We start from the raw sequence: 22,270 nt of genomic DNA, 5'->3' as shown, positions 1-22,270 counted from the left end.
ACATAGATAGAAGATGAGGGTTGAAAGAGGAAGGAGATATGAAGAAAATGGGAAGACAACAAGAAAAAATGGATGGAATTGATGTATATTTCTACACCATTTAAAATCTAATCCTTCCTCAAAGGGAGAAAAAAGAAAACTTTCCATTTTATTCAAAACTTCTCCATCTATAATTTACAATTCTGCTGTTACTTAATCTTTTTTTAAATCATTTTCATTTGTTCTTTTCTTGTTGTTACTATTTACACTAGACTGAGGGTATAGGAATTAGATAGATTAGGATCGTATGAAGTTAGGGAAATTAGATTAGATGATATGAGAACATCATCTCATTTTTGTATTGTTGTGGGCAACTACACCCACGTCAGGATGGCCGAGTGGTCTAAGGCGCCAGACTCAAGTTCTGGTTCTCGTTAGAGAGCGTGGGTTCAAATCCCACTTCTGACAAGATTTGTTCTTTTATTTCTTCTACACACGCCGTTTACTTCCATAAACACTCTTGCTGTCTTGCTCAGATTTTGGTTGTGCCTGATTTGCTTTCGTTTTTGTTTTTGTGGGTCTGTTTAGATGAAAACTTAATGTGAAAATAATATTTTAAGCCTTTACCGCATCATAAACTGTCGGAAATGTGGCAACAAGGCTTTTGGAAATTTATAGCTGATTCAGATCCCTACAGTGTGGTATCATGTACTGAAATTGGGTGTTACCTATAACTAAAGGTATCATTATAGAAAAGTGAGGTTTTGCTCATGTTTTCCCTCTGCAGTTACGTAGGCTATCAAAGAGAACAGCAATCTGTAAGCAATCCGCAGCAAAGTTTACACAATTCTTAGATGATTAATAGAGTAAAAAGTAATTTGCAATCCACATTGAACATATCACATACACTTTCATCTTAATGGTCCGATAATTGGCTTATAAGCTTCAGACAACAAGGGAAATCAGTTTTGTGCTTTCGTACAAATTGCAGTAAAGAATAACTAGCATGTAAACTACTTAATGACATGAGCAATCAACAAAGTAGCATGTTCATCGTATGGAAATTCACTCTGAAGATCAGAACATCATTAATCTTACTAATGTCTTCATGCAACTGCAGTGGATCCTAGTTTTCCTCTTCTTGATTGAAGTATACCACTCAAGTAGTCCCATCCCTTTGGATGATTCAACTAATAGCTTACATGATCACTTGCCATACATTCATCCTTTAGCAAAGGAATATGAAAGAGCCCCTTAGTAATCCCTCCGGACTGTTCGCAACTGAATCTCACATTCCTTAAAAGGAACAATACAGCAAATCAAGTCAGAATCCATGGAAATGCCAGCACCACCTGGCAGATCACTATTCACACTCTTAAATAACACCTAATCCAGATGGTACACAACTATTGTCCAGAATATGAACCAATGCATTTAAGGGCCACATATAGCTAATAAAAAAAAAGTGTCCCTTCATTGATCAGACCACATTTAAGACACTCAGATAGGGCTCACTTCAGTCATCTTCTAGCATGAATACCGTCAATTTCATTTCCTATAAAATAACATGCAGGGGTGGAGTTACGCCAACATACCTTCTCAGTATGTGAGAGGATCACTTCCTCCAAGGTCACCAAATTTGTGGTGTAAGCAGAAACAATCAACGACTCATTGGTTGTGGAAGAATAATCTTCCAGTGTGTCTGCACAAAACTCGTGGCACTTAAGAGTCAATGGTTGATTGATAGAACAAAAGAACCACTTCAGTCACAATCACAAACAGAGCACCCCAAGGTGGCTGATAGCAGATAAGTAAAAGGACAACAGGGTACGTATAACATCTTGTCTTCACAAGGTTCTACCTCAGTATGTGTGGTGACATTCTACAACTTATAAATCACTGTGGCTGCCCTGTTTTTCCTGAAATTCCATGACTAGTGAGGTATCAAAACCTGTATTTTTTTCTAACTTGCCACAAGATATCCCCATTGGCTTTTGCCAAATGAATCCAGATTTTCAATCATGAACCACAACTCAAATTGAGATATATGTCAAGCAAAACAACTGCACAACAAATCAATTTCTGCAATATTTACTAGTGCTTTCATTTGTAAACTGATACTCTTAATCTCTAAATGGATCTTATCAGTGTCTGGATGAGAGACATCCCCTCCAAGGAAGTGGTGCGCCTTACTACCAATCTCCATCCAACTATATGCACATTGCTTTTTTACTCCTTGCTCTTTCATCTGTAGCCTCACTCTTGTGACTTCATCCCACATGCCAGCAGCAGCATATATATTGGACAAAACAATATAAGCTCCAGAATGATGTGGATCCACTTCCACAATTTTCTGAGCTGCTAATTCCCCTAATTCTACATTCAAATAAACACTGCAGGCAGCTAGAAGAGCACCCCAGACTCCACCATCAGCTTGAAAAGGCATCTCTTGAATTATCTTGGATGCCTTTTCCAGCTGACCTGCTCGACTCAGTATATCAACCAAGCATGAAAAATGTTCAGATCTGGGGTAAATCCCATAATTTTTAACCATCAAGTCAAAAAAATCCATGCTTTCATTTACCTTCCCAGCATGACCACAAGCAGATAATAAACTAAGAAAAGTTACCCCATCTGGTTTAACACCAACCAACTCCATCTGGTTGAAGAAAAAAACAGCTTTTTCATAGAGGCCATGCTGCGCAAATGCAGCAATGATTGTATTCCATGAAACAAGGTCTGCTCCATTAATTTGTCTAAAAGCTTGCTCAGCATCAAGGATGCCACCACATTTGCTGTACATTGTAATCAAGGAATTACACAAGGAAAGATCCATGTCAAACCCATTTTTTATAACAAGCACATGTATTTGCCTGCCTTCCTTAAGTGAGGCAAGACCAGAACAGGCAGTAAAAACAGAAACAAGTGTCAAATTATCTGGTTGGATACCCAGCTTAAGCATTTCTGAACACAACTTCAGTGCTTCCTCCCCAATCCCATTTTGTGCATAACCTGTAACATGTGAAAGGCATATCATAATCACCTTATCATGTTTAACTTTCAAAATATAGCATTTCTTTAAGACTACTACCATTTATTTTCTGGAAAAAAAAAAACCTATTCGAAATAAACGAAAACCTTTTGCTTTTTGAGACCCATTTTAAACTATATTGTGCATCAACTTTTATATACAAAGCATTTCCTCTCAAGAAGTCTAAGAAACATAATGCAACTAATTTACATTCTCCTGGATCACAGCAAAGATGCCGTTTATAGTAGACAAAGGAATTCGAATTTGCATTACCTGTTATCATTGCATTCCAACACACTCGATCCTTATACCGAATTCCATCAAACAAAACCCTTGCATCCTCCACCCTTTTTTGCTTAGAATAACCTGTTATCATAGCCGTCATAGCAACAACGTTCTTATTAGGCATCCGCTCATACAGCTCCCTGGCTTCATTGAACTCGCAATTATCAACATACCCACTAATCATCACCGTCCAAGAAACAACATTCCGACATGGCATCCCATCAAACAAATCCCTTGCCTTGTCAACTTCCCCTACCTTCATATACCCATCCATCATCGCCGTATAAGATATCACATTCTTTCTAGGCATTTCTTGGAAAAGCATTCCAGCTTCGTTTACTCTGTCCCATCTTATAAACCCCGAGATCATGGCGTTATAAGACGCCGTATTTCTCTCAGGCATTGCTTGAAAATACTGAAAAGCTTCATCTACGCTGCCGTTTTCGACACAACCGGCGATCATGGAATTCCAGGAGACGATATTTCTTTCAGGCATTGAATCAAAAAGTTTCTTTGATTCTTGGAGGCACCCATTTTGCCAGTAGCCGGTAATGATAGAGTTCCATGAGACGACGTCGTTGTTGGGCATATTATCGAACAGTTGGCGGGCAGCAGTAATGTTACCGGCCCGTGACAGTTGTCGGATCCTGACGTTGGAGTTAAACACATCGCGGGGAGAGAAGCGCTGCTTAGGAGGCGTTAGAAGGGAATGGGGAGTGAAACTGAAATAACGGTGAAGAGATTTGGAAAGGGGAGGAATTTGAAATATGGGTGGAAGAGAGGTAGAGTTGAGAAGGGAAATGCGAAGAGAAAGGAGCATGAGACACGGACAGAGGACAAATTGGGGTAAATTGAGTTTGTGCGAGAAAGAAAGTGCCACTCCTTCCTTCTAACGGTAAAGATTAAAGTACTCAATACCACCCACCGCTGCTTTTCTTCAACTAGAAATGCTTACAGTTTCGCTGCCCTCTACGATTTCCGTTTAATAAAATTCTTTTTGCCCTTCTGTCTTGGCCGAAGTCCAAAATTGGCTAACATCATCAGCATCACGTGCAGCAAAATTGATAAACGAATAGTCCAGAATTCCACAATTGGGATTTTACAATAAAAAAGCGTTACTCTATTGCTAATACCTTGGAGTCCCATCCCATGTCCAAACACAAAAAGACAAGAACTTAAATAAAAGCTAGACTTCAGTTGTGAAAATTCACTGCGAATTTAAGTTGCCCCACCCCATTTTCCTCCAAAAAGGGCCCGAGAAAATTAGCCTGTCCCCACTCGTCCTAGGGAGCAAGGAAATACAAGCCCATAATTTTGCACAAAAAATGTCAGCCGCAGAATACGTACACCGACACGCATAGACACGCGCCGAGCCAGGTAATTACAATCAACCGCGTTTCTTGCACTTGAAAGACAAGAACCGACGAGTTCAAACAGTCAAAAACGACGGCCCATTGTCATTTATCGAGAATACATAAAACAATCAATCTAAGAATTAACAACACTAAACTAGATTAGATTGGCAGATAATAGATAGACGTTCTAAGCCACAATAGCGTGGCCGAGCATATTTTGTCCAAGAAAAACACATTTAAACAGAATATACCCAGACTTGAAGTTTGTCCATGAACAGATATTAGACAGACACCCACCGCCACCATACCCCATTCATCACAATCACATTAAACCTACCACTACCATCAATCCTATCTTTTTATCTACCTACCAAAAGAACATAAAATAGAAAACAAAAAACACAACCTTTCCTAAAAGCCAACAAGAATTTCTTCTTCCTAACTGAGATCATCAAACTTAAGCACGCTCGCCCCTGATCCTACGAGCCAGTTGGATGTCCTTGGGCATGATTGTGACACGCTTGGCATGGATGGCGCACAGGTTGGTGTCTTCGAAAAGCCCCACAAGGTATGCCTCTGCAGCTTCCTGGAGAGCCAGAACAGCATGGCTCTGGAAACGCAGATCAGTCTGAAAACAAATTCCCAGCGGACACAAGTCAATCAACTACCAATAATAGAATATCAATTGGCAAAGGAAATGATACAAGAAACACCCTTCTCTACCTTGAAGTCCTGGGCAATTTCACGGACAAGCCTCTGGAATGGTAATTTCCTGATAAGGAGCTCAGTACTCTTCTGGTACTTACGAATTTCACTGTTCAAACAAAATATAAGATAAACATCATTAAACCCATACTGAAACAATCTTACAAGAAAACAAGGATGTAAAATATAATGTAAAAAAAGACTAACCGCAGGGCAACAGTTCCAGGACGGTAGCGATGGGGCTTCTTCACACCACCGGTGGTTGGGGCGGACTTACGGGCAGCCTTATAGGCAACAGAGACAGATCACAAGTTAATAACAAGACAAGAAACATTCAATTGGGTTAAATTATGATGTTTAAAAAAGAATTAAAAAAAGAAGTTACCTTGGTAGCTAGTTGCTTCCTAGGAGCCTTTCCTCCAGTTGACTTACGAGCAGTTTGCTTAGTACGGGCCATCTCTGTAAAGAAAGGGGAATATTTTCAAACGGTTTAGAAAACTTCTTATCTACATTTGCTCATCAACCAAAACAAAACAACATGTCAGATCTCGGTTCTTTATTAATCCCGTCTACACATTAACCCCAATTATTCGTAGCAGTCACACAACAAGCCCTAATTTTCGAAGTCAGCAATCTCTAAACCCTAAAACTCATCAAATTCAGAATTGAAAGACCAAAATATCTAACACAGAACTTTAAAAACAAAACACACCTAAAGAAATTCAAAAATCTCCAGAAACTCAACCAAGTCTAAATTCAAACCATTTCCACCTAACCGTAAAACCCTTCCGATTTCCAAATTGAATTAACACTAATTAAAGAAACATAAAGCGAAATTAAAGAAAGAAACAAACCTACGAACCCTAAAATTTTAGAAAAGAAATACAATTGTTATTGGACAAAAAAGAATAAAGAAGAGAAAAGAGAGAGCAGGGAACAAACCTCAAGATTGTTGGGCACTCTTTTTTTTTTTTCTTCTCTCTTCGTTGCTGGTACTCTCAGGGAGAACGAAGTTAAAAGTTTGACCGCAGAAGCGGTTAAGAGATATTTATAGAAGGTAGGATGGACTAATTAAAGTGAATCGGACGGATAAGATTCACTATCCGTGTGTTTCTTCTGTACGATATCTGACGGTGAAAAGTGTCACAAGTTGTGTTTTCTCAGCCGCAATGGACGGTTTTGATTAGACTAGAGGGGTAAAGACACGGATCGTCTTGGTTGAGTGCTCGATTCTTATTGGTTGATGGGAAACGCTTTTTGGGCTCCGGTATTGGGGTCAGGAAAGTTAACAAAGACGTTTTGTTTAAAAGTTATTTTCGCTATTTTTATTTTCTAAAATGTGAAAATAAATAATTTATAAATAACTGAAAAAAGAAATTGATCACAAAAAGCTGAAACTTAATATAGCAAAAGTTATCAATAAATTTTCTATAAATTTAACATTTTTTTAGTAAAAGATATATTTTCTATTCCCTAATTTTAGCAAAATTATATAGTGCTATTAAACGTGGACATTTTTTTCTGGGCCCAAATAAATGAATAAGACGACGTCGTGGTTGCAATTTTTGGCCATGTTTCATGACAATTGCTTCGGCCCAAATAAAATTAAGCAGTCTCTGTTCTGGATTTCAGTTTTGATCCACTATAAGCCCAAAATAGAGCAATCAAAAAGATGGAAATTGCAACGTTCAACCAGCCTAGAACTTACCCTGCCATTAGCATGTGATCGAGAAGGGTGATGAGCCTTTTCAAAATTTAAATGTTCTTTAAAGCAAGAGGTTGTCCAAATAAAGGGTTACTTCACCCTCACAAATAGGGACTTTCTTGTGCAATGAGTTCCATTCCTATCGATTGAAAATATTAATCCATGTATGAACCAGAGAACGATGAACAACGCAGCCGAGCAAACACACACACCACTTCATAAAAAAGGTATTAAGTATATCATGAGATGAAAGAGGAGGAAAAATGCGGAGAAGAAGAAAAAGGATGTGAATGCCGATGGGAGACTTGTGATTGATCTTTAAAATGATTCTGACGAAGAGGCAAGGAAAGGGAAAGGGAATATGCAAAACCTTCTGGTTCGCATTCCTCCGAGCCTCTTGGAAGGAGAAAAAAGAGGATGAAGATGATAGTGGTTCTTGCCTTACAAAAGGAAAAAATCATATTATCATCTACAACAGAACCATTTATCATCTCCATCCTCAGTAGGCGTGGTTTTGGTAAAGGTTGCTTGCACCTTCATCAGAACTGTCATCATCTTCGTACTCACTAGATAAATGATGCAACTTCATTTTTCTCTGTCAAAGGGGCTTGGAAGAATGTGAGCTAGAAGGTTTTGCCACATTTCCTGTACCTGTCCCTGCCTCGCGTTCAGAATCTTTTTCAAGATCAATCTCAACTTTCCCACCATCATTCTCCTCCTTTTTCTTCTTCTCTTTCATTTCATGATATTCCTTAAGTAATTGAGCTTCTCTCTTTCAGCATAATTGTTTTTTATGCAAACATTTGTCAGGAGCTACATCATGTAACATGGAGCCAAAATTGGTATTCATCAAGAACATCAAATCCAAATGCTTGCAAAGGCTTCTTCGAGGGCCCTCCTCTTGCTCAACTCTATACTCCACCCTCCCGCTCGTCCACCTCTTTCTGCTCGAAGCTTCATCATTTCCTCATCATCCAGAGCATAACCATGCATGTCCAGCCCACCTGCAAGTGGCACAGGTTGTGGAGCCATGCCTGTTGGTCGTGGCTGCCCTCCAGGAACCGTAGGTGCATATTGACCTTGGGCACCAGCAACAAACCCTGCTTGAGAGCTCTGGTTTAAGGCCTGTTTCAAAAAACCAAACAATCAGTTTAAAACATGTTGCATGTATGATGGCAGAAACAATAGAATGAAAGAAATTTAAAAAGTCTATCTGTCAAAATATCCATTATTCTTACTAATAAGAGCAGCAGAAGAAGAATTGTTGCAGAAACATGGAAGCTAAGAAGTATTTACTCAAAAAATACAGCACCCATAAACCATTTAAGCAACTTCAAGTGAACCAAATATATTAAAGTTGCCCCAAATCTCAATTACAAACTGAAAGACAATTAATCAAAATGGAGTACACATTATTTAGAGAAAAAAAAAAGAAATAAAGAAGGAAATATAGTTATAAGTCCTGGAAATAATGCAAATTAGAGTAAGCTGAAAATGTTCAAATCAAAACTAGCAGAAGGTTAGCCGATGTCAAAAACATGAATACTAAGGTTTGACAAAATAAACTACCACACTGGCATATTTTCTCTTCTTTGTAGTAATGTGAAACAAAATTAAATGAATAAGTTTAGAATTTAAAAAAACAAAACCCAGAAAACAGTAAAGTCCACCATCATCATCTATCTAAAATGTCACAATATTTGAACTGGCTACTAATCATTTTTCCAGAAGCAAGTAGCAACAAAAATGACGTTAATTGATTAACTAAAACAACTTTAAATATTGAGACTAATCCAAGGCATTGTTCTAACAACATAAGGCCAACTGCCGATGCATGCTTTATAGTTGAGAACAGAAATTCAACAAGATAACTGACTGAAAATTAGCAACGATAATTAATAAAATTCTCTCACCCCATCAGCATCAGCCTGTATGGGAAGTCCCTTGCTTGCTGCCATAGCTGCAGCTAAATCTTCAGCCTGTTGGATCAAAACAGCTGACATTAGGAAATCATCAAAAAATAGTTAATGATACTACTATAAACCTCAATCACCCTGGGTAAAACCAGAGAGAGAGAAGAAAGAAAAGAGTTCTTCAGATTTACCTTCCGAGCTTGATTGATCATTATCTGCTCAGCATTTTCTACCTGATACTTACTAATTTTTTCTTCAATAGCTTGAACATCTATTCCTTCAATCAAATTAAAAACTGCCCAAAAACCCCAAATTAACATTTTTAGCTAGAAAACCCAAATAGTTGGGGATAAGGAATTTGCACAACTTACTCATATCTTCCACTTCTTCCAAATAATTATTGTATTCTCTCAGGGATGGAAAATCATCTTCTCTTTTATTGAATCTATATATATATATATAAAAAAAGGGGTTGATTTTTTGCATCATTAATGCTGAAAAGCAATAGACAGACAAACAGACAGCAGAGAGAGAGAGAGAGTTACATGCTGTTTATTCTTCTACGGATTTGCATCTCCCTGTTGTGAGGATTGGAACTAGCAACCACCATGGCTTTCGAGTTTTGGGTATCTTTTTTTTTTTTTTAATCTTTCTTTCTTTTGCTAGATTAGGAGATTGGGATTTGCAAAACTGGTTTTGAGTGATAAGCTATCGGTGGGATCGGAGCTCTTCTAAACTGCAACCATTCTCCAGTTCCTGAAAACCCCAAAATTGAAACAAAGCAAGGAAATGGTAAAACTGACAGAGCAGAGCGAAATGGGATTAGAGTAGCTTGTTTGAAGTTTTAACAGATTGATATTAGGGATTCCTTTGCTTAAGCACGTGTTACCATTTTCTTTTCTTTTTTTTTTTTGGCATAACAATTAAAAGTAAATTCTTTGAAGAGTTAAACAAAAGAATACAAAAGTATAAAAACAAATTTTTAGACCTAAATTTTAAAAAGTTATTTATTTTTCAATTACTACTAAACATTAAAATAACCTTAATTTATCAAACTGCTAATCTTCAAAATTAAAGTTTTTTTTTGGTTCACACACAAGTCTTGTACAAATATAGTATATTCTTTTAAGAGAAGAGGATCTACTTACACAATTGTAAAATTAATTTTGTAATTGATTATAAAGGAGAAGATACTTTATAAAATCCATGGTATTTTATTTGATTAATTATTTTATTATTATTTTTAAGTCTCTATATTTTGTCTCTTCGAATTATAAGTATATTATTTTATTAATTTATTTATTATATTTGAAACACTTGTAATGAAGGGAATTATGCTTAGGTGTTCAAGCAATTTGAGGAATTTTCAAAAAAAAAATTTTGAGGAATTTTCAAGGTTTGCAAGGGCACGGAAATGTCGTTCCTAAACACCTTTTCTCCCATATTCTTTTTGTCCCCTTTCCCTTTTCATAAAATTGATATTATGTGATATTTAATGTCAAAAAGTAAAAAATTAGAAAAAAGAAAATCATAATATATAAAAAATTTAAAAGTATTAAGTATTAAAAAAAGATGGCATCATTTTAAGCCATTCATAAAAGAAAAATAGACAAACTAAATAGGAAAAAAAAAGGTAATAAATAAAGTGGATGAAAGTGCCTATCACAAGGCTAATTCCCCCCACCTTTCGAGTACACGATATTTTTTTTTTGGCACATATTCTTTTCATTGCTAATTAAATATTTGTCTTTTTTTTTTAAGTTATCTCAAAATAATATTTATTTTTCAAATTAAAAAATGCATCATTATATCTTCAATAAAATTAAATAGAAGCTTTTAATTTTATGACAGTTGAAAAGTACAAATTATTAAAGTTAAATAAAGAACAAAATATTCCATTTTTTAGATTTTATGTCATTTGAAAATTAAACATTCAATTTGAGAACCCCCCCCCCCAAAAAAAAAAATTGGTATTCACAAAGTCTGGAATCAGGTTGGTTTCATATGGTATTATTAGATTTGCTTTCATTGATTGTAAAGAAAATACAAGTCCAACTATTAAATGTATTACAATTACAAGTGTTGAAACCATTCCTCAATTACGAATATTCAATTTACATTCTAGCTCTTCATCAACTTCCTTTTTTTTTTTTTTTTTGAGAATACAAGTAAATCAAACTGACCAAAAGGGGGAAGAAAAAAAAAATTAATCCCACTAACCTACCTCATTTCTCTTTTACAAAGTTAACAAAAAAATACTAATCAGAAAAGGCTCGTAACATGCATGACAGCAATTACCTTGTACACCAATGGGCTCCTAAAGACTACCCAGCTATGTTCATACACACCTTGCAAGTTGTCAGACCCCATCTTAACGAAGTAGCAAACCAGCATCCGTAAACATTAGCAAACCAGCGTCTGCACACATGTCGATACACCAACAAGGTCGTGCATAGGCAACTAAAGAAGCTGAAGCAAGCATGCTCGAACAAATACCCTCGACAATGCCGGCTTGAGCCCACTTAGCAATCATATATCCTTTAAGTGCCCAGAAAGGCCAACTGGTGGTGAACTTCCAGGAGCTACTGTGCCATTAAATTAAATCTATATGAAACCAAACTTCCTACCAGAAAGCCACAACGTTATATCACAGACTTCATCAACTTCTGGTCCCATTTACATGTTGTCAAAGTGGAAGCAGTCAGCAACTTTCAGGTGATCTGCAAGATGGCTGACAGCAGACTGCACAACATTGGACTTGGGAGAGAGAGAATTAGGAAGTTGTGGTAGGCAAACGGGCAGATATTGATCACTCCCTTCTGGAGGGCAGAAGGCAGAGAGCACAGCTCGACAGAATATGAATCTGAAGAAAAGTCACAAGATCAAGCCATTAATATGTTCATCTAAGCAACCAAATTGTACAAGACCAGACTCAGATGATGGCACACCTATATATTCTAAAGCCCTAGCAGCATCTCCCAACCACTGCCACTCGGTAATAGTGAGTAATGGCAACCCAAACCAGGGTCAACAAGTATGTTGGGGTGTCATAAGAGAAAACGCAAAAAGCTTTCTCTCTATCCTATGATATCATTAAATAGATTTTTTGTCCCAGCATGCCCCCACTAAACCATATGAAGTGAAATTGATTTGTATACTTACACAAAATTACTGAGATAAAGATGAAAAGATAAAATACCTAACAATAAGCCGCCTTAGAAAAGGATCAGATAAAACCTGCGCCCAAACCAGATCCAGGCTAGGTGATTTGCAGAGAATGACTTCCCACTTGGAGAAAGCAGTAGACAGTATGTTTTCAGCACTAGTGAGAACTTCCTAAAAGTAGAAAAGTAGAAACAAGTGAAAGTAAGACCAACTGGCACGGATTGAATCAGAGAATGTATTATTAAAAAACTCAAAAATATTTTGAAATCAACTTACCACATCACTATCAGACAAGGAGAAGCCAACCATTTGGCAAAATGCTTGTAAAGGAGAAGTCAAGAAAAAGGAAAATTGACTTCCATTCTGAATAATATCAGCACTAGATGGGTCCTTGAACATTGGTCTTAGTGGCGAAAGTAGTAGGGCAGCTTTCTCTCCCCTTTCTGCACCATGTAAGACCTGAAATTCATATTTTATGATGTAAGCAACTTTATGGATAAACAAGAATTCAGATGAAAGCAAGACGACATACTGCAAAGCCTACCATCACAAATAGTACAAACACAGTTAACTACTTCCATGAAGCTATTTGCATGTTAGCAGACCCCACACCTCTTCCAAAAAGAGTAGAAGAACCACACACCCAGCACTAAACAAACATGTTCATAGAGGTTTAATTCTCAGAAGAGGCTGTTGTAATTTTTGTTTTATTTCTTTTTATGTTTTCATCTCAGATGGATTATTGAAAGAGCATATTACATGTAGGAACCTACCTGTAGCAGAATAAATGAAACCTTCAAATCAAGTAGCAGAATAAATGAAGCCTATCCATCGAAATTTCATACAAGGGTAAAATTCATCTGTTCTGTTCACTTACTACATATCATTATCATCTCCGAAAGCAATCAAAAGGGGGCTTTATTTGCACATTGCAACAAGAGCAATCTAGTCATGATTGCAGACCAGCTTAGAGGTTTCAAATATCCTCTCAAACCTTCAAATTGCATTTTACCTCTTTTTAATCATACTCTGGGTAAATATCATTTCTTCTGTTGAGTTGACTATCCATCATTTTCATCCCCAAAAGGCATCGCAATGAATTTAACGTTATTGGCAAGTTGCAGTAAGAGCAATCTACTTCATTATCACAGACCAATCTGGAGGTTTTATGTATCTTTTCAAATCTTCACATTGCTTTTTTCATCTTGTTAATCCAACTCCATTTCATGAATGCCAATAGGTACTCTTTTTAATCATACTCTGATTAAATATCATTTCTTCTGTTGAGTTGACTATCCATCATTTTCATCCCCAAAGGCATCGCAATGAATTTAACGTTTTTGGCAAGTTGCAGTAAGAGCAATCCACTTCATTATCACAGACCAGTCTGGAGGTTTTATGTATCTTTTCAAATCTTCACATTGCTTTTTTCATCTTTTTAATCCAACTCCATGTCATGAATGCCATAGGTAATCACATAGTAGGTATTGGAAGGAAAATAAGTGAGTCAAGTTGCCATGAATGACAATATTTCCTAATACCCCACCAAAGAATACTATAACAAGACACCTTTTGCATATCGTGGCAAAATCTGGCACAAACTAAATTTATATATATCTGTGCATTTATATAGAGTAAATATACCTATCCTGACAAGGCATACACAAGTTATGACAAACCTGCCTTGAATGCATGGCTGCTGTCACTATCAATGATCAAGAAAAGTGGTCTTCGGGTGAAAGGAATTATATCACCAGGGTAGAGATTACTTGAACCTGCAAATCCCAGAGAAGCATACCCAAGATTAATTGGAACATAATGAATAAAGTTCACATTGCACATAAATTCAGGAGTTTTGGTTCACAAAACCCTGAGGATAAAAGCTAAAGATAGCATATAGTATTAAATATGGCTATAGCTACCTACCACGATTTGCTTTAGGACCTAACCACAGATAATCCTCATAAAAGTCACTAGAGCCTTTCTTGCCATTAATGTGCGATTCAGGTGTAGATTTATTCAGTTCTAGGGAATTGTGAGAAGCAAGTTTGCTTTTTGTTGTACGCCTAGACCCTCCTGAATTTTCTACCGGAGAAGCAGTAACATGACCAGGCTTCCCTGCATATTTCATGGTGTCAACAACTTACGAAGAAAAAACACATCAAATTATTTTAATAAAAAAAATTTTCTGAGATAGTAATAATGTGGAAGCAAAATTACCCGAGGCTGATAGATAAACTAGAATAATGCTCTCTGGAGGGAGCTCCTCGCAAATTGTTGCCATAGCCTGCCCAAACATTATTTGTCAAACATGATCCGTGAGGATTATATCCATGCAAAACCAAATTTTAAAAAATACATATAAGGCACAAAAGAATATATATTGAAAAGCAGCATATATATAATTTTAGCTGGCTAGCAACCAATTATTAATGACTAGAACCATCCAACCTGGTTTAAGTTTTCATTGAATTACAGATTCTTAGTCATTGATTTATGTAGAGATTATGCCTAATGCTCTACAGTATCCTTTTCCAACATAATAATAAGCCACAGAAAACACATTAATATAAAATAACAAATCTCTTGACAACTGAGGCTAATAAAGCAAATTAACAATAGGTATCAAATTTCTAAGAAACTCACATACTTTTTTCTTTTCATTTTGTTTCGTTTTATTATGTCATTGATAGCCTAAAAATGCAGTCAGATAAGCCAATTGAAATAATCTAAGAAAAGCAGCACTGGCCAAATTGCTTCCTACTAACAGAAAAATGTTACAGAAGTAAGTTCAACAAAGAGGGCTTTATAACTTACTGCTATCAAATGTGTTACAGATGGTCGATACAGGATAGCCTTCCTAGGATTTGGAGGTAAAGAAGGATCAGTCATCTCTGCAGCCAAATTCATATCTATTAGTCCAGAAGCTCCAGAATAATCGACTGCAACACCATTCTCCTTCGGTTCAGCTTGATGCTTTTGGTAAAATGATCCACTAGGCTCCCATTCCAAACATTGCAGCATTCTGTATGCATCCAGAGTAAGTTCTGCAAATTTTACCTGAAATGCCAACAGAACAACATATTATGGAAATCTCAATTTGAAGTTACAGCTAACTTTGAACGATCTCAAACTCAATATCAGACCACCAAAAATAGCTTTCACCTCATTCCGATGATAACTCATCAGGATTGCTTCTCGAAACTTTAGAACCTTCTTTGCATGGAATCGAGCCACATATGGAACAGAACTTGGATGACAGTCAAACATAGCACAGTAGCGAAATGGCCTGGCACCTGTAATTGTAAAAGTTGTATCAACATTCATAAAGCGAACAATTTCTTGCACTACTAGCTTCCACTCTTTAAAATTTGTTTCCTGCAAGAAAAAAAAAAAGTCATATGCCTTGATTGGTAGCTGCTATTTTGCATAAGCTAGTAATGATGGAAGAGTCAGAATATGTTCATCTAAAATCTAAATGTCACTATAAAATGCTTCGTCATCCTCTAGCACTCAGCAGCCATCATTACTAATAGGAAATGCAGGAAATCAAACATTCACATTCATTAATTTAAACAAACATATTATAACAAATTTTCACGCCAAAGACTTTGAAGTGCAGAAAAATAATCTAACTCAACCCAAGAAATGCAAATATTTCAATTCTTACACAAAAATGAAAAACATAAGGTTTATAAGAATAGACTAAAAAATAGACCCAAAACATCACTTGAACATGATGCTATCCTCAATTTTTAGCTCAGTTATTATTATGAAACAAATTTAATGATTAGTCAAATATGCGATAACTGACTTTAAATAATTGAAAAAATACAGGTATTTGTTTTTCCTTTACTTAGTTATTGCAAAGCACCATACAAGATATTAGAAAAATGAGGGAAAGACAAGGAGAAAATTGAGGATTAAAGCAAAAAAAAAAGACTGCAGAACAGATCCATTAATTTATTCAAAATTTAGATATTTTATGAAAACTCAAGTTATAGAAGCTACCTAAATTGCACTTTGTATATATTTGGAGTAAGAAAAAGGATTGAATCTATTACTTGAAAATAATTTATTGGTAATAAAAAATATCCAATAATCTTCCTTCCCCAGCGTTCCTCATATCGTCATACCTCATATGCCATAGAGAAGAAATTAAAAGGGAAAAAAGTTCTTTTCATTTCTTAACATCCCAAAAAATTGAGGAAAAAAATTTTCTCTTTTATTCTGAGATAATTAGCAATAACTTTTTAATTTCTCTTGGCAGCCAAACAAAGCCTACAAAGCTGAAAGAGCACCATGTCCAACAATAGTAAAAATAAACATATAAATTTTCAGCATCAAATTCCATACGAAAAAGAAAAGGAAATTTTTTTTACCCGGAAATTAGCCTTGCAATCATCAACAAGAGCTCTAAGCTTTTCAACAATAACTTTGACCATCTCGGTCCGGTTCAAAATCAACGAAACCAGCAAAAACCGGGCGTAAAATCTCAATTCCTTAAACCGGACACCGAGATCCCTCACTTTACACCCTTCAAAATACTTCCTCTTTAAAATCGCTTCATAAAAAATGTACGCTTCCACGAGAAACCTAGCCTCGCTCGTCCTCATGTACTGGCCGAAATACAACTGGCCGATCCGACCGGCGATCTCGCCTATCTCCCACCGGTTCAAACCGGCTTTGACAAGCTCGGTTCGGTGCTCTTGCTGGTACTTCCATAACCGCATGTAGGCTTTGAAGACTTTCTGGAAATAGTGTTGGCCTTGTGCTCGTCCGTACGACGGGAAGTCCCGGACTCTTGCGAATTTACGGTCCGCGTTCTCGACAAGAGCTCGAAAGGTCTTCGAAACAACTTCGTCCTCCTCCGCCATGTACGGAACAGGAAAATAATAGTAATTAAAAAAAAGAGTCGAGAGACGTAGCGGCGGTTAGCGAATTTTACGGACGGTGACGGTGGACATCGGCAAATGTTTCAGAGAAGTTTGGAGAGAAACAAAGAGTGGACTTTTTTGAGCTGGAGCTGTGGTTTTAAGGCGTTAGTGTAATATTCCTTTTTCTTTTTCTTTTTTGTTTCTTTTTTTTATAATTTCTTTTTCTTTTTTTTTTTTGGATTATTTGGGGTTTTATAAATTCAGTGATTTACAGTGGCGGCGTTGGGGTGATTGATTCACTGGTCTGGCGGTGTGACATTTCTTTCTGTGACGACGAGGAACAAAAGGCCAAAAAGAAATTTTTTTAATAAACAAATAAAAGGGAGTATAGAGTGTGCGGTAGAAGTAAAATATCTAAAAGTTTCGACCGTCTGTGGATCTGATGTGGCAAAAGTAAGGAAATCCAGCGGCTTCGATTCTAGCTGCTTTTCAATCTATGTACGTACCATGGAGATGATCAAAAAGTAATAAATTAATCACTGAAACCTTGCCTGATGATGGTTTCATACGAATCTATCCGTGAAGGGAAGAATTACCTAAATATGCACACGAGCTTTTAACTCATTGTATAATTTTTTACTTAAAAAGCAAAGTTTAAAATTTTTTTAATTATATAAAAAACTACCAAAATATAATAACAATATTAATTTTCGGAAAAAAATAACAAGGAAACGTGCAAGTGCATTGAGATCTGATTTTTCACAAACCTTTGGTAATTGTCCTGTTTCGGCTCCATTTTTAAACATAATCACACAAAAGAATTATTAAATTGTATATATAGAACTAATAATTTAATTTAAGTGACAGGTCGTTTCTTGAATTCTTAGTGAGAAGCCATAGGTGGCTTCAATCACACTAGGACTAAATTATTATTTTTTTTTGTTCCATTCCGCTTTATGGGAATTGTCCTTGGTCGGTTTCCGTTGCCAGTGGCGGGTAAATCCAAATGGAAACAACAGGGTCATAATATTTTGGCAAAATATCATTTTGTTGACTAAAATATAAGCAATTTATCTTCTTTTTTTACATACGTAAATTCATTAAATGCTGTATATAAATAGGAAAAATTTGTAACTTGTTATAAAGTTATTAACCTTAGTATGAAATAAGTTACAACACCATTAAGGACGACAATCTAGATAAATAGGTAAAATTGGTCAATTTAGGGTGGTCCTAGAAAAATCAACCCTTAGTTTTGATGGGTAGTGACTAATAGGAAAACTCTAACCATAGAGAATTTTTTTTTTCACAAAAACAAAAAAAAAATTATCTTCCATTGGTGGTCCTATAATATATGTATATATCCATTTTCACATATATTATGTCGAATTTGTGCATCTTGTTGCAGGGAATAGAGAGACAAAGACAAGTTGTTTTCCAAAATTCTACTTATTCCCTATGATCAAACAAAGAAAAAAACAAAAAACAAAAGCACCTTACCAAAAATAAAATAAAGTTTGCAAAAGGATTGATCATTGATGCTTGTGGCTATGAATTTATGTATTTTGGTAGAATTAAAAAGGAATGTTTTCACTTAGGACAATTTCTGCATATTTCTTTCAAATCCAATCTGGCAAGATTGCATCACAATCATGGATTCATCATTCGCGATCGTGAAGAATTCAAGTGCCCCACCTATCCCCACTGGCAAATGCAGGATTTTTTCTTTTTTTAGTTTCCATTTTCGTTTTAATTTCTTCGCATCATTTGCTTAATCATGCGAATGATTAATACCTTTTTTATTGACTCAATAATTTTGGCATTTGGTTTTGCCGAGTTCCATTTAAAAATACATTTTTCTTCAATTTAATCATTTGTATTACTGAAAATTCTTTAGTAATAATACAACTAGGCTGTTCCTCGTCGGCTGTTACTTCAATTTTTTCCTAGGTTGTAATGATTTTGGCCATTTTGGGTTTTTTTTTTTTATTCATTTTGAGTAGTGGTGGACCAAAGGGTGCAGTGTGATTATTGCAATGATTTCAAAATCAACTACATTTGGTTGATTTCTTTTATGTTATGGAGAGAAATATTAAAATTGCAACCTCCGATTAGCTACCATCATAAAATTGAGCTCAACCACCTCGTGACCCTTTGTTTATTACCTTAATTAAGACTTATAGATTTTTTTTCCTTTGAATTGTAGGTTTTTTTTTTGGTTAAATACGTTTCTAAAATGGGATATGTTCAACTTTAAGAACTAAGGTTTTAATGAATGAGAATTAAGAAATATATATATAAATGAAGTATCAAAACTTATGAACAATAAAGAATAAAAGATGTTATATGAAGAGTAACTAAAGAATAATTATAAACGTAATTATACTATATAAATTAAGTTTTATATATATAATAAAGAAAATTAAAAAATTGAAGAGTCACAGTTGCTTCGCTGACGCATATATATAGTTTGAGATTCAAACAGTAAGAAATTACAAGATTTGTATTTTATATTGTAAATAAAATACTTGGATCTAAGTTAAACATGTGTTAAACAAAGTTTTAAGGATTGTTGATTTATGTCCATCAAAGTCAAAAGCCCATTTTACTTCTCGATTCATTCTTTTTAATCATCATCTTCAAGTATAAGCTAATGTCCTCATTTATAAATAAAAAGGTCAATGAAAAAAATACTTATTATTTTTTAGATATCTTATCTCGAATCTTATTAATACTTGATTATAAAATACTTTGATTCTACTTAATCGACTCGGATATTATAAGATATCTAATTACACAGTACTCATAGTCATTTATATTTATAAATGAAAATATTTGTATGTTTGGTATGCTCTGATTTGAATGTTTTAGAAATAAAGTTTCATTTATAGAGTTTTGGTTTTTTTTTATTTGGTAAAAGAATAGCATTACAGCTTGAATCAAGCTAAAATCTGTTACAAAATTCCATCACATCCTCATTATTGAAATTACATATATGATAACACGTAAGTCTGTTTCACCTTTTACCTAAACCAAAAGTTCAATCTTTTAAAGCAAATGAGACAGGCAAATTAGGAAAATCATGAGAATTTGGACACATGGTTGGAAAAAAAAACCACTTTGCCTTTGCTAACTCACATAATCTTTTGCACTGTGTCTCAAAATCATAGCAAACTTTTAGGTTAAAAGCTTTGATGAACAAGAGACCCCAATATTATTGTTATTATTATTATAATTATAATCATGAAAGTAAGAGCTTGGAAAAATTAATATATATGGACAATTTTAAGTGAATCCAATGTGAAGAAAGTCTTTTCCAAACATGTCTCACATATAACCACTCTTTTATTATTGTTGGATGCCTTGAAAACATAGTTGTTTTCCAGGGGGTTGACCTTGACAAAAAGGCAAAAAGAGGCTAAAATGCTGAGAAGATGACAGACATGATATGTCCCATTTGCTAAATCCAAACACCCATGGTACATTGTCACTCGCAAAAACAATTATTTTACCCTTTCTTTCTTTCTTTCTTTCTTTCTATCTATCACAATCGATGGGGAAATCCTTCCACCAAAAAACTGGTGATGACTTTGAACATTCAAAGACTGACCATTTCTTCTGATTTTTGGAAGCTACTGATCTTAAGATATTGAGAAACGATATTGTTGGAAATAGTTTTATGGTGGTTCATGAAACAGGGGCCCCATTTCTTGTCATTACCTATCTGACTCTACTCTTCAACAAGATCTCAGAGACTTGGGTGATTTGATGTATCAATGTATATATTTTTTTGGAAATTCAACATTATTAAATTTCCATAATTATTTTGAATTTGGTGACAATCGGGCAAAGTTGGGTCTCACCACTTCTTTAAAATGGACAGACTTGCATTAATTGTTCAATAGCTTATTGGGGGAATAAATTAATGTCCCTAATTATCAAAATCCAAAAAAAAAAAGAAAAAATAAACAAAGTATCTACATATAGGTGGATATCAAATCCAATATTACAAGAAAATCATGATCTAAAATTAATCGAATATTTTGCGATGGGAGTAGTTGGTAGTTGGTGGTCTTAATTGGGTTTTCTTGCATTGCAATGAAACGCACGCCATTAAACAAAATGGCATGCATAAAGATGAAAGATCCTCCATGTTTAGTGTGAGTTCTCATGCATGGCTTTTATTTACTTTTGCAATCTTCAATGGAAGTCCTTTTCGTTTGCTTTATTAGGTAGAAGTTTTCCCTACTTCACCAATTTTGTATCCTTTTCCTTGGACACCTTTAGAAATGCAACATATGCACCATTGTTCGGCATATAAATGCACGAAACAGTCATCTAAACATTAAAAAATTAATTCATGGATACAAAAAATTATTTTCTTTTACGTACTTTGTATTCACTCCGTCTCTCACAGTTATGAGCTTTGAAGAATCGTATAATTTCAATTCTAATCATAATTAATTACAAAAATATATAATTATATTTCAATTTATATTTACATATGATAAAAATTAGTATTATTCCATTCAAAGTGCATTTAAAAAGTAGTGATGACTTGAGTTTTTTGTTTTGAAAGAAACAACAAAAGTAAGTACTTAATAGTTGTTGGCCAAAAAGTGACTAGTATAAAATTTTTGACATTAATGCCTTAAGGAATCCAAGAGAGTGTAGTGTATAGAGTAATGTAAGCTGCTGGTAGCTCAAGTGTACCTTTTATTTCTCATCCTGGGTTAGCTGCAACTCATCGTTTACTTCTTTAATGACCAAACAACAACTTCAATCTTTTACACTTTATACAGAGTCAAAGAAATAGACAATAGGTGAAAAACTTTGACCACATGGATGGAAAAAGAATCATATAAGCGAAAAGTAAAAGAGAAATTCTGTTTACCCAATGGAAAAGCATATTTTAGTATGTTTGGACAAAGAGGAAGCATATTATAAAGTAGTAGAATTCACACCTACACCAGCAGAAAGAAAATTTTGTTCCTTCACACTGAGCTAAAGAAAGTTTTAGGTTAGTTAATTTCTAATATCCAAGAAAAAAAAACACATATTAAGATTTCTTTCAAAAATAAAGTTTGTTTTTATTTTTTATAACATTTTTATTTTGTTATAATATATGCGTGTATAACAATAAAAAGTAAAAGGATCATGTTTGGTATTGTCTTTTTAACTATAAATCGTTAGTTTCTTGAACTATTTATAAAAATTAAAATAAATTTTTATTATTTTATAACATTTAATTATGT

The 22,270-nt window shown here is 34.9% G+C and overlaps 4 protein-coding genes and 1 non-coding gene across 6 annotated transcripts; 1 reads left to right on the top strand and 4 right to left on the bottom strand.

Annotated features, from left to right (window-relative positions):
• Positions 364–447, top strand: TRNAL-CAA. The gene has a single exon. It is a non-coding gene; the product is annotated as a tRNA-Leu (tRNA).
• On the bottom strand, positions 835–4,619 carry LOC18611516 (pentatricopeptide repeat-containing protein At4g02750). 2 transcript variants are annotated; one of them, XR_001928901.1, is made up of 3 exons: positions 3,284–4,619; positions 1,575–2,991; positions 835–1,275 (listed from the first exon to the last, which is right to left on the bottom strand). XR_001928901.1 is itself a non-coding variant. In XM_018125269.1 (2 exons), exons 1-2 carry the CDS (start codon positions 4,113–4,115, stop codon positions 2,030–2,032), a joined length of 1,794 nt encoding a protein of 597 aa, XP_017980758.1. In that variant the 5' UTR covers positions 4,116–4,619; the 3' UTR covers positions 835–2,029. The 2 variants fall into 2 exon arrangements, 1 of the variants encoding a protein (XP_017980758.1); XM_018125269.1 differs by having other exon boundaries at positions 835–2,991.
• Positions 4,724–6,407, bottom strand: LOC18611515 (histone H3.3). The gene is made up of 5 exons (XM_007047804.2): positions 6,298–6,407; positions 5,741–5,814; positions 5,563–5,639; positions 5,374–5,464; positions 4,724–5,278 (listed from the first exon to the last, which is right to left on the bottom strand). The coding sequence occupies exons 2-5, from the start codon at positions 5,810–5,812 to the stop codon at positions 5,108–5,110; spliced, it is 411 nt and encodes a 136-aa protein (XP_007047866.1). The 5' UTR covers positions 5,813–5,814; positions 6,298–6,407; the 3' UTR covers positions 4,724–5,107.
• Positions 7,135–9,828, bottom strand: LOC18611514. Its single transcript, XM_007047803.2, has 5 exons — positions 9,519–9,828; positions 9,345–9,418; positions 9,165–9,268; positions 8,974–9,039; positions 7,135–8,185 (listed from the first exon to the last, which is right to left on the bottom strand). Exons 1-5 carry the CDS (start codon positions 9,581–9,583, stop codon positions 7,919–7,921), a joined length of 576 nt encoding a protein of 191 aa, XP_007047865.2. The 5' UTR covers positions 9,584–9,828; the 3' UTR covers positions 7,135–7,918.
• Positions 10,979–17,296, bottom strand: LOC18611513 (protein SCAI). The gene is made up of 9 exons (XM_007047802.2): positions 16,521–17,296; positions 15,304–15,516; positions 14,956–15,198; positions 14,359–14,425; positions 14,065–14,256; positions 13,822–13,913; positions 12,415–12,597; positions 12,173–12,309; positions 10,979–11,836 (listed from the first exon to the last, which is right to left on the bottom strand). The coding sequence occupies exons 1-9, from the start codon at positions 17,013–17,015 to the stop codon at positions 11,650–11,652; spliced, it is 1,809 nt and encodes a 602-aa protein (XP_007047864.1). The 5' UTR covers positions 17,016–17,296; the 3' UTR covers positions 10,979–11,649.

Source organism: Theobroma cacao, chromosome 1 (assembly GCF_000208745.1).
Source record: "Theobroma cacao cultivar B97-61/B2 chromosome 1, Criollo_cocoa_genome_V2, whole genome shotgun sequence".
NCBI lineage: Eukaryota > Viridiplantae > Streptophyta > Magnoliopsida > Malvales > Malvaceae > Theobroma > Theobroma cacao.
Note: the sequence above shows the minus strand (reverse complement) of the source record. Positions and strands in the feature narration are given on the sequence as shown.

Excerpts from the sequence above, each read along its gene's own strand:
- LOC18611516 (XM_018125269.1), bottom strand. The coding sequence starts at position 4,115 with ATGCTCCTTTCTCTTCGCATTTCCCTTCTCAACTCTACCTCTCTTCCA. Across the intron at positions 2,992-3,283 it reads TTGGAATGCAATGATAACAG|GTTATGCACAAAATGGGATT; the intron begins GTAATGCAAATT and ends CACATGTTACAG.
- LOC18611515 (XM_007047804.2), bottom strand. The coding sequence starts at position 5,812 with ATGGCCCGTACTAAGCAAACTGCTCGTAAGTCAACTGGAGGAAAGGCT. Across the intron at positions 5,640-5,740 it reads GGAAGCAACTAGCTACCAAG|GCTGCCCGTAAGTCCGCCCC; the intron begins GTAACTTCTTTT and ends GTTGCCTATAAG. Across the intron at positions 5,465-5,562 it reads CCTGGAACTGTTGCCCTGCG|TGAAATTCGTAAGTACCAGA; the intron begins GTTAGTCTTTTT and ends TTGTTTGAACAG.
- LOC18611514 (XM_007047803.2), bottom strand. The coding sequence starts at position 9,583 with ATGGTGGTTGCTAGTTCCAATCCTCACAACAGGGAGATGCAAATCCGT. Across the intron at positions 9,269-9,344 it reads GGAAGAAGTGGAAGATATGA|TTTTTAATTTGATTGAAGGA; the intron begins GTAAGTTGTGCA and ends GTTTTTGGGCAG. Across the intron at positions 8,186-8,973 it reads TACAGGCTGATGCTGATGGG|GCCTTAAACCAGAGCTCTCA; the intron begins GTGAGAGAATTT and ends TTTTTGAAACAG.
- LOC18611513 (XM_007047802.2), bottom strand. The coding sequence starts at position 17,015 with ATGGCGGAGGAGGACGAAGTTGTTTCGAAGACCTTTCGAGCTCTTGTC. Across the intron at positions 14,257-14,358 it reads AGTTTATCTATCAGCCTCGG|GGAAGCCTGGTCATGTTACT; the intron begins GTAATTTTGCTT and ends TGAAATATGCAG. Across the intron at positions 12,598-13,821 it reads ACAGCAGCCATGCATTCAAG|GTCTTACATGGTGCAGAAAG; the intron begins GCAGGTTTGTCA and ends TATGAATTTCAG.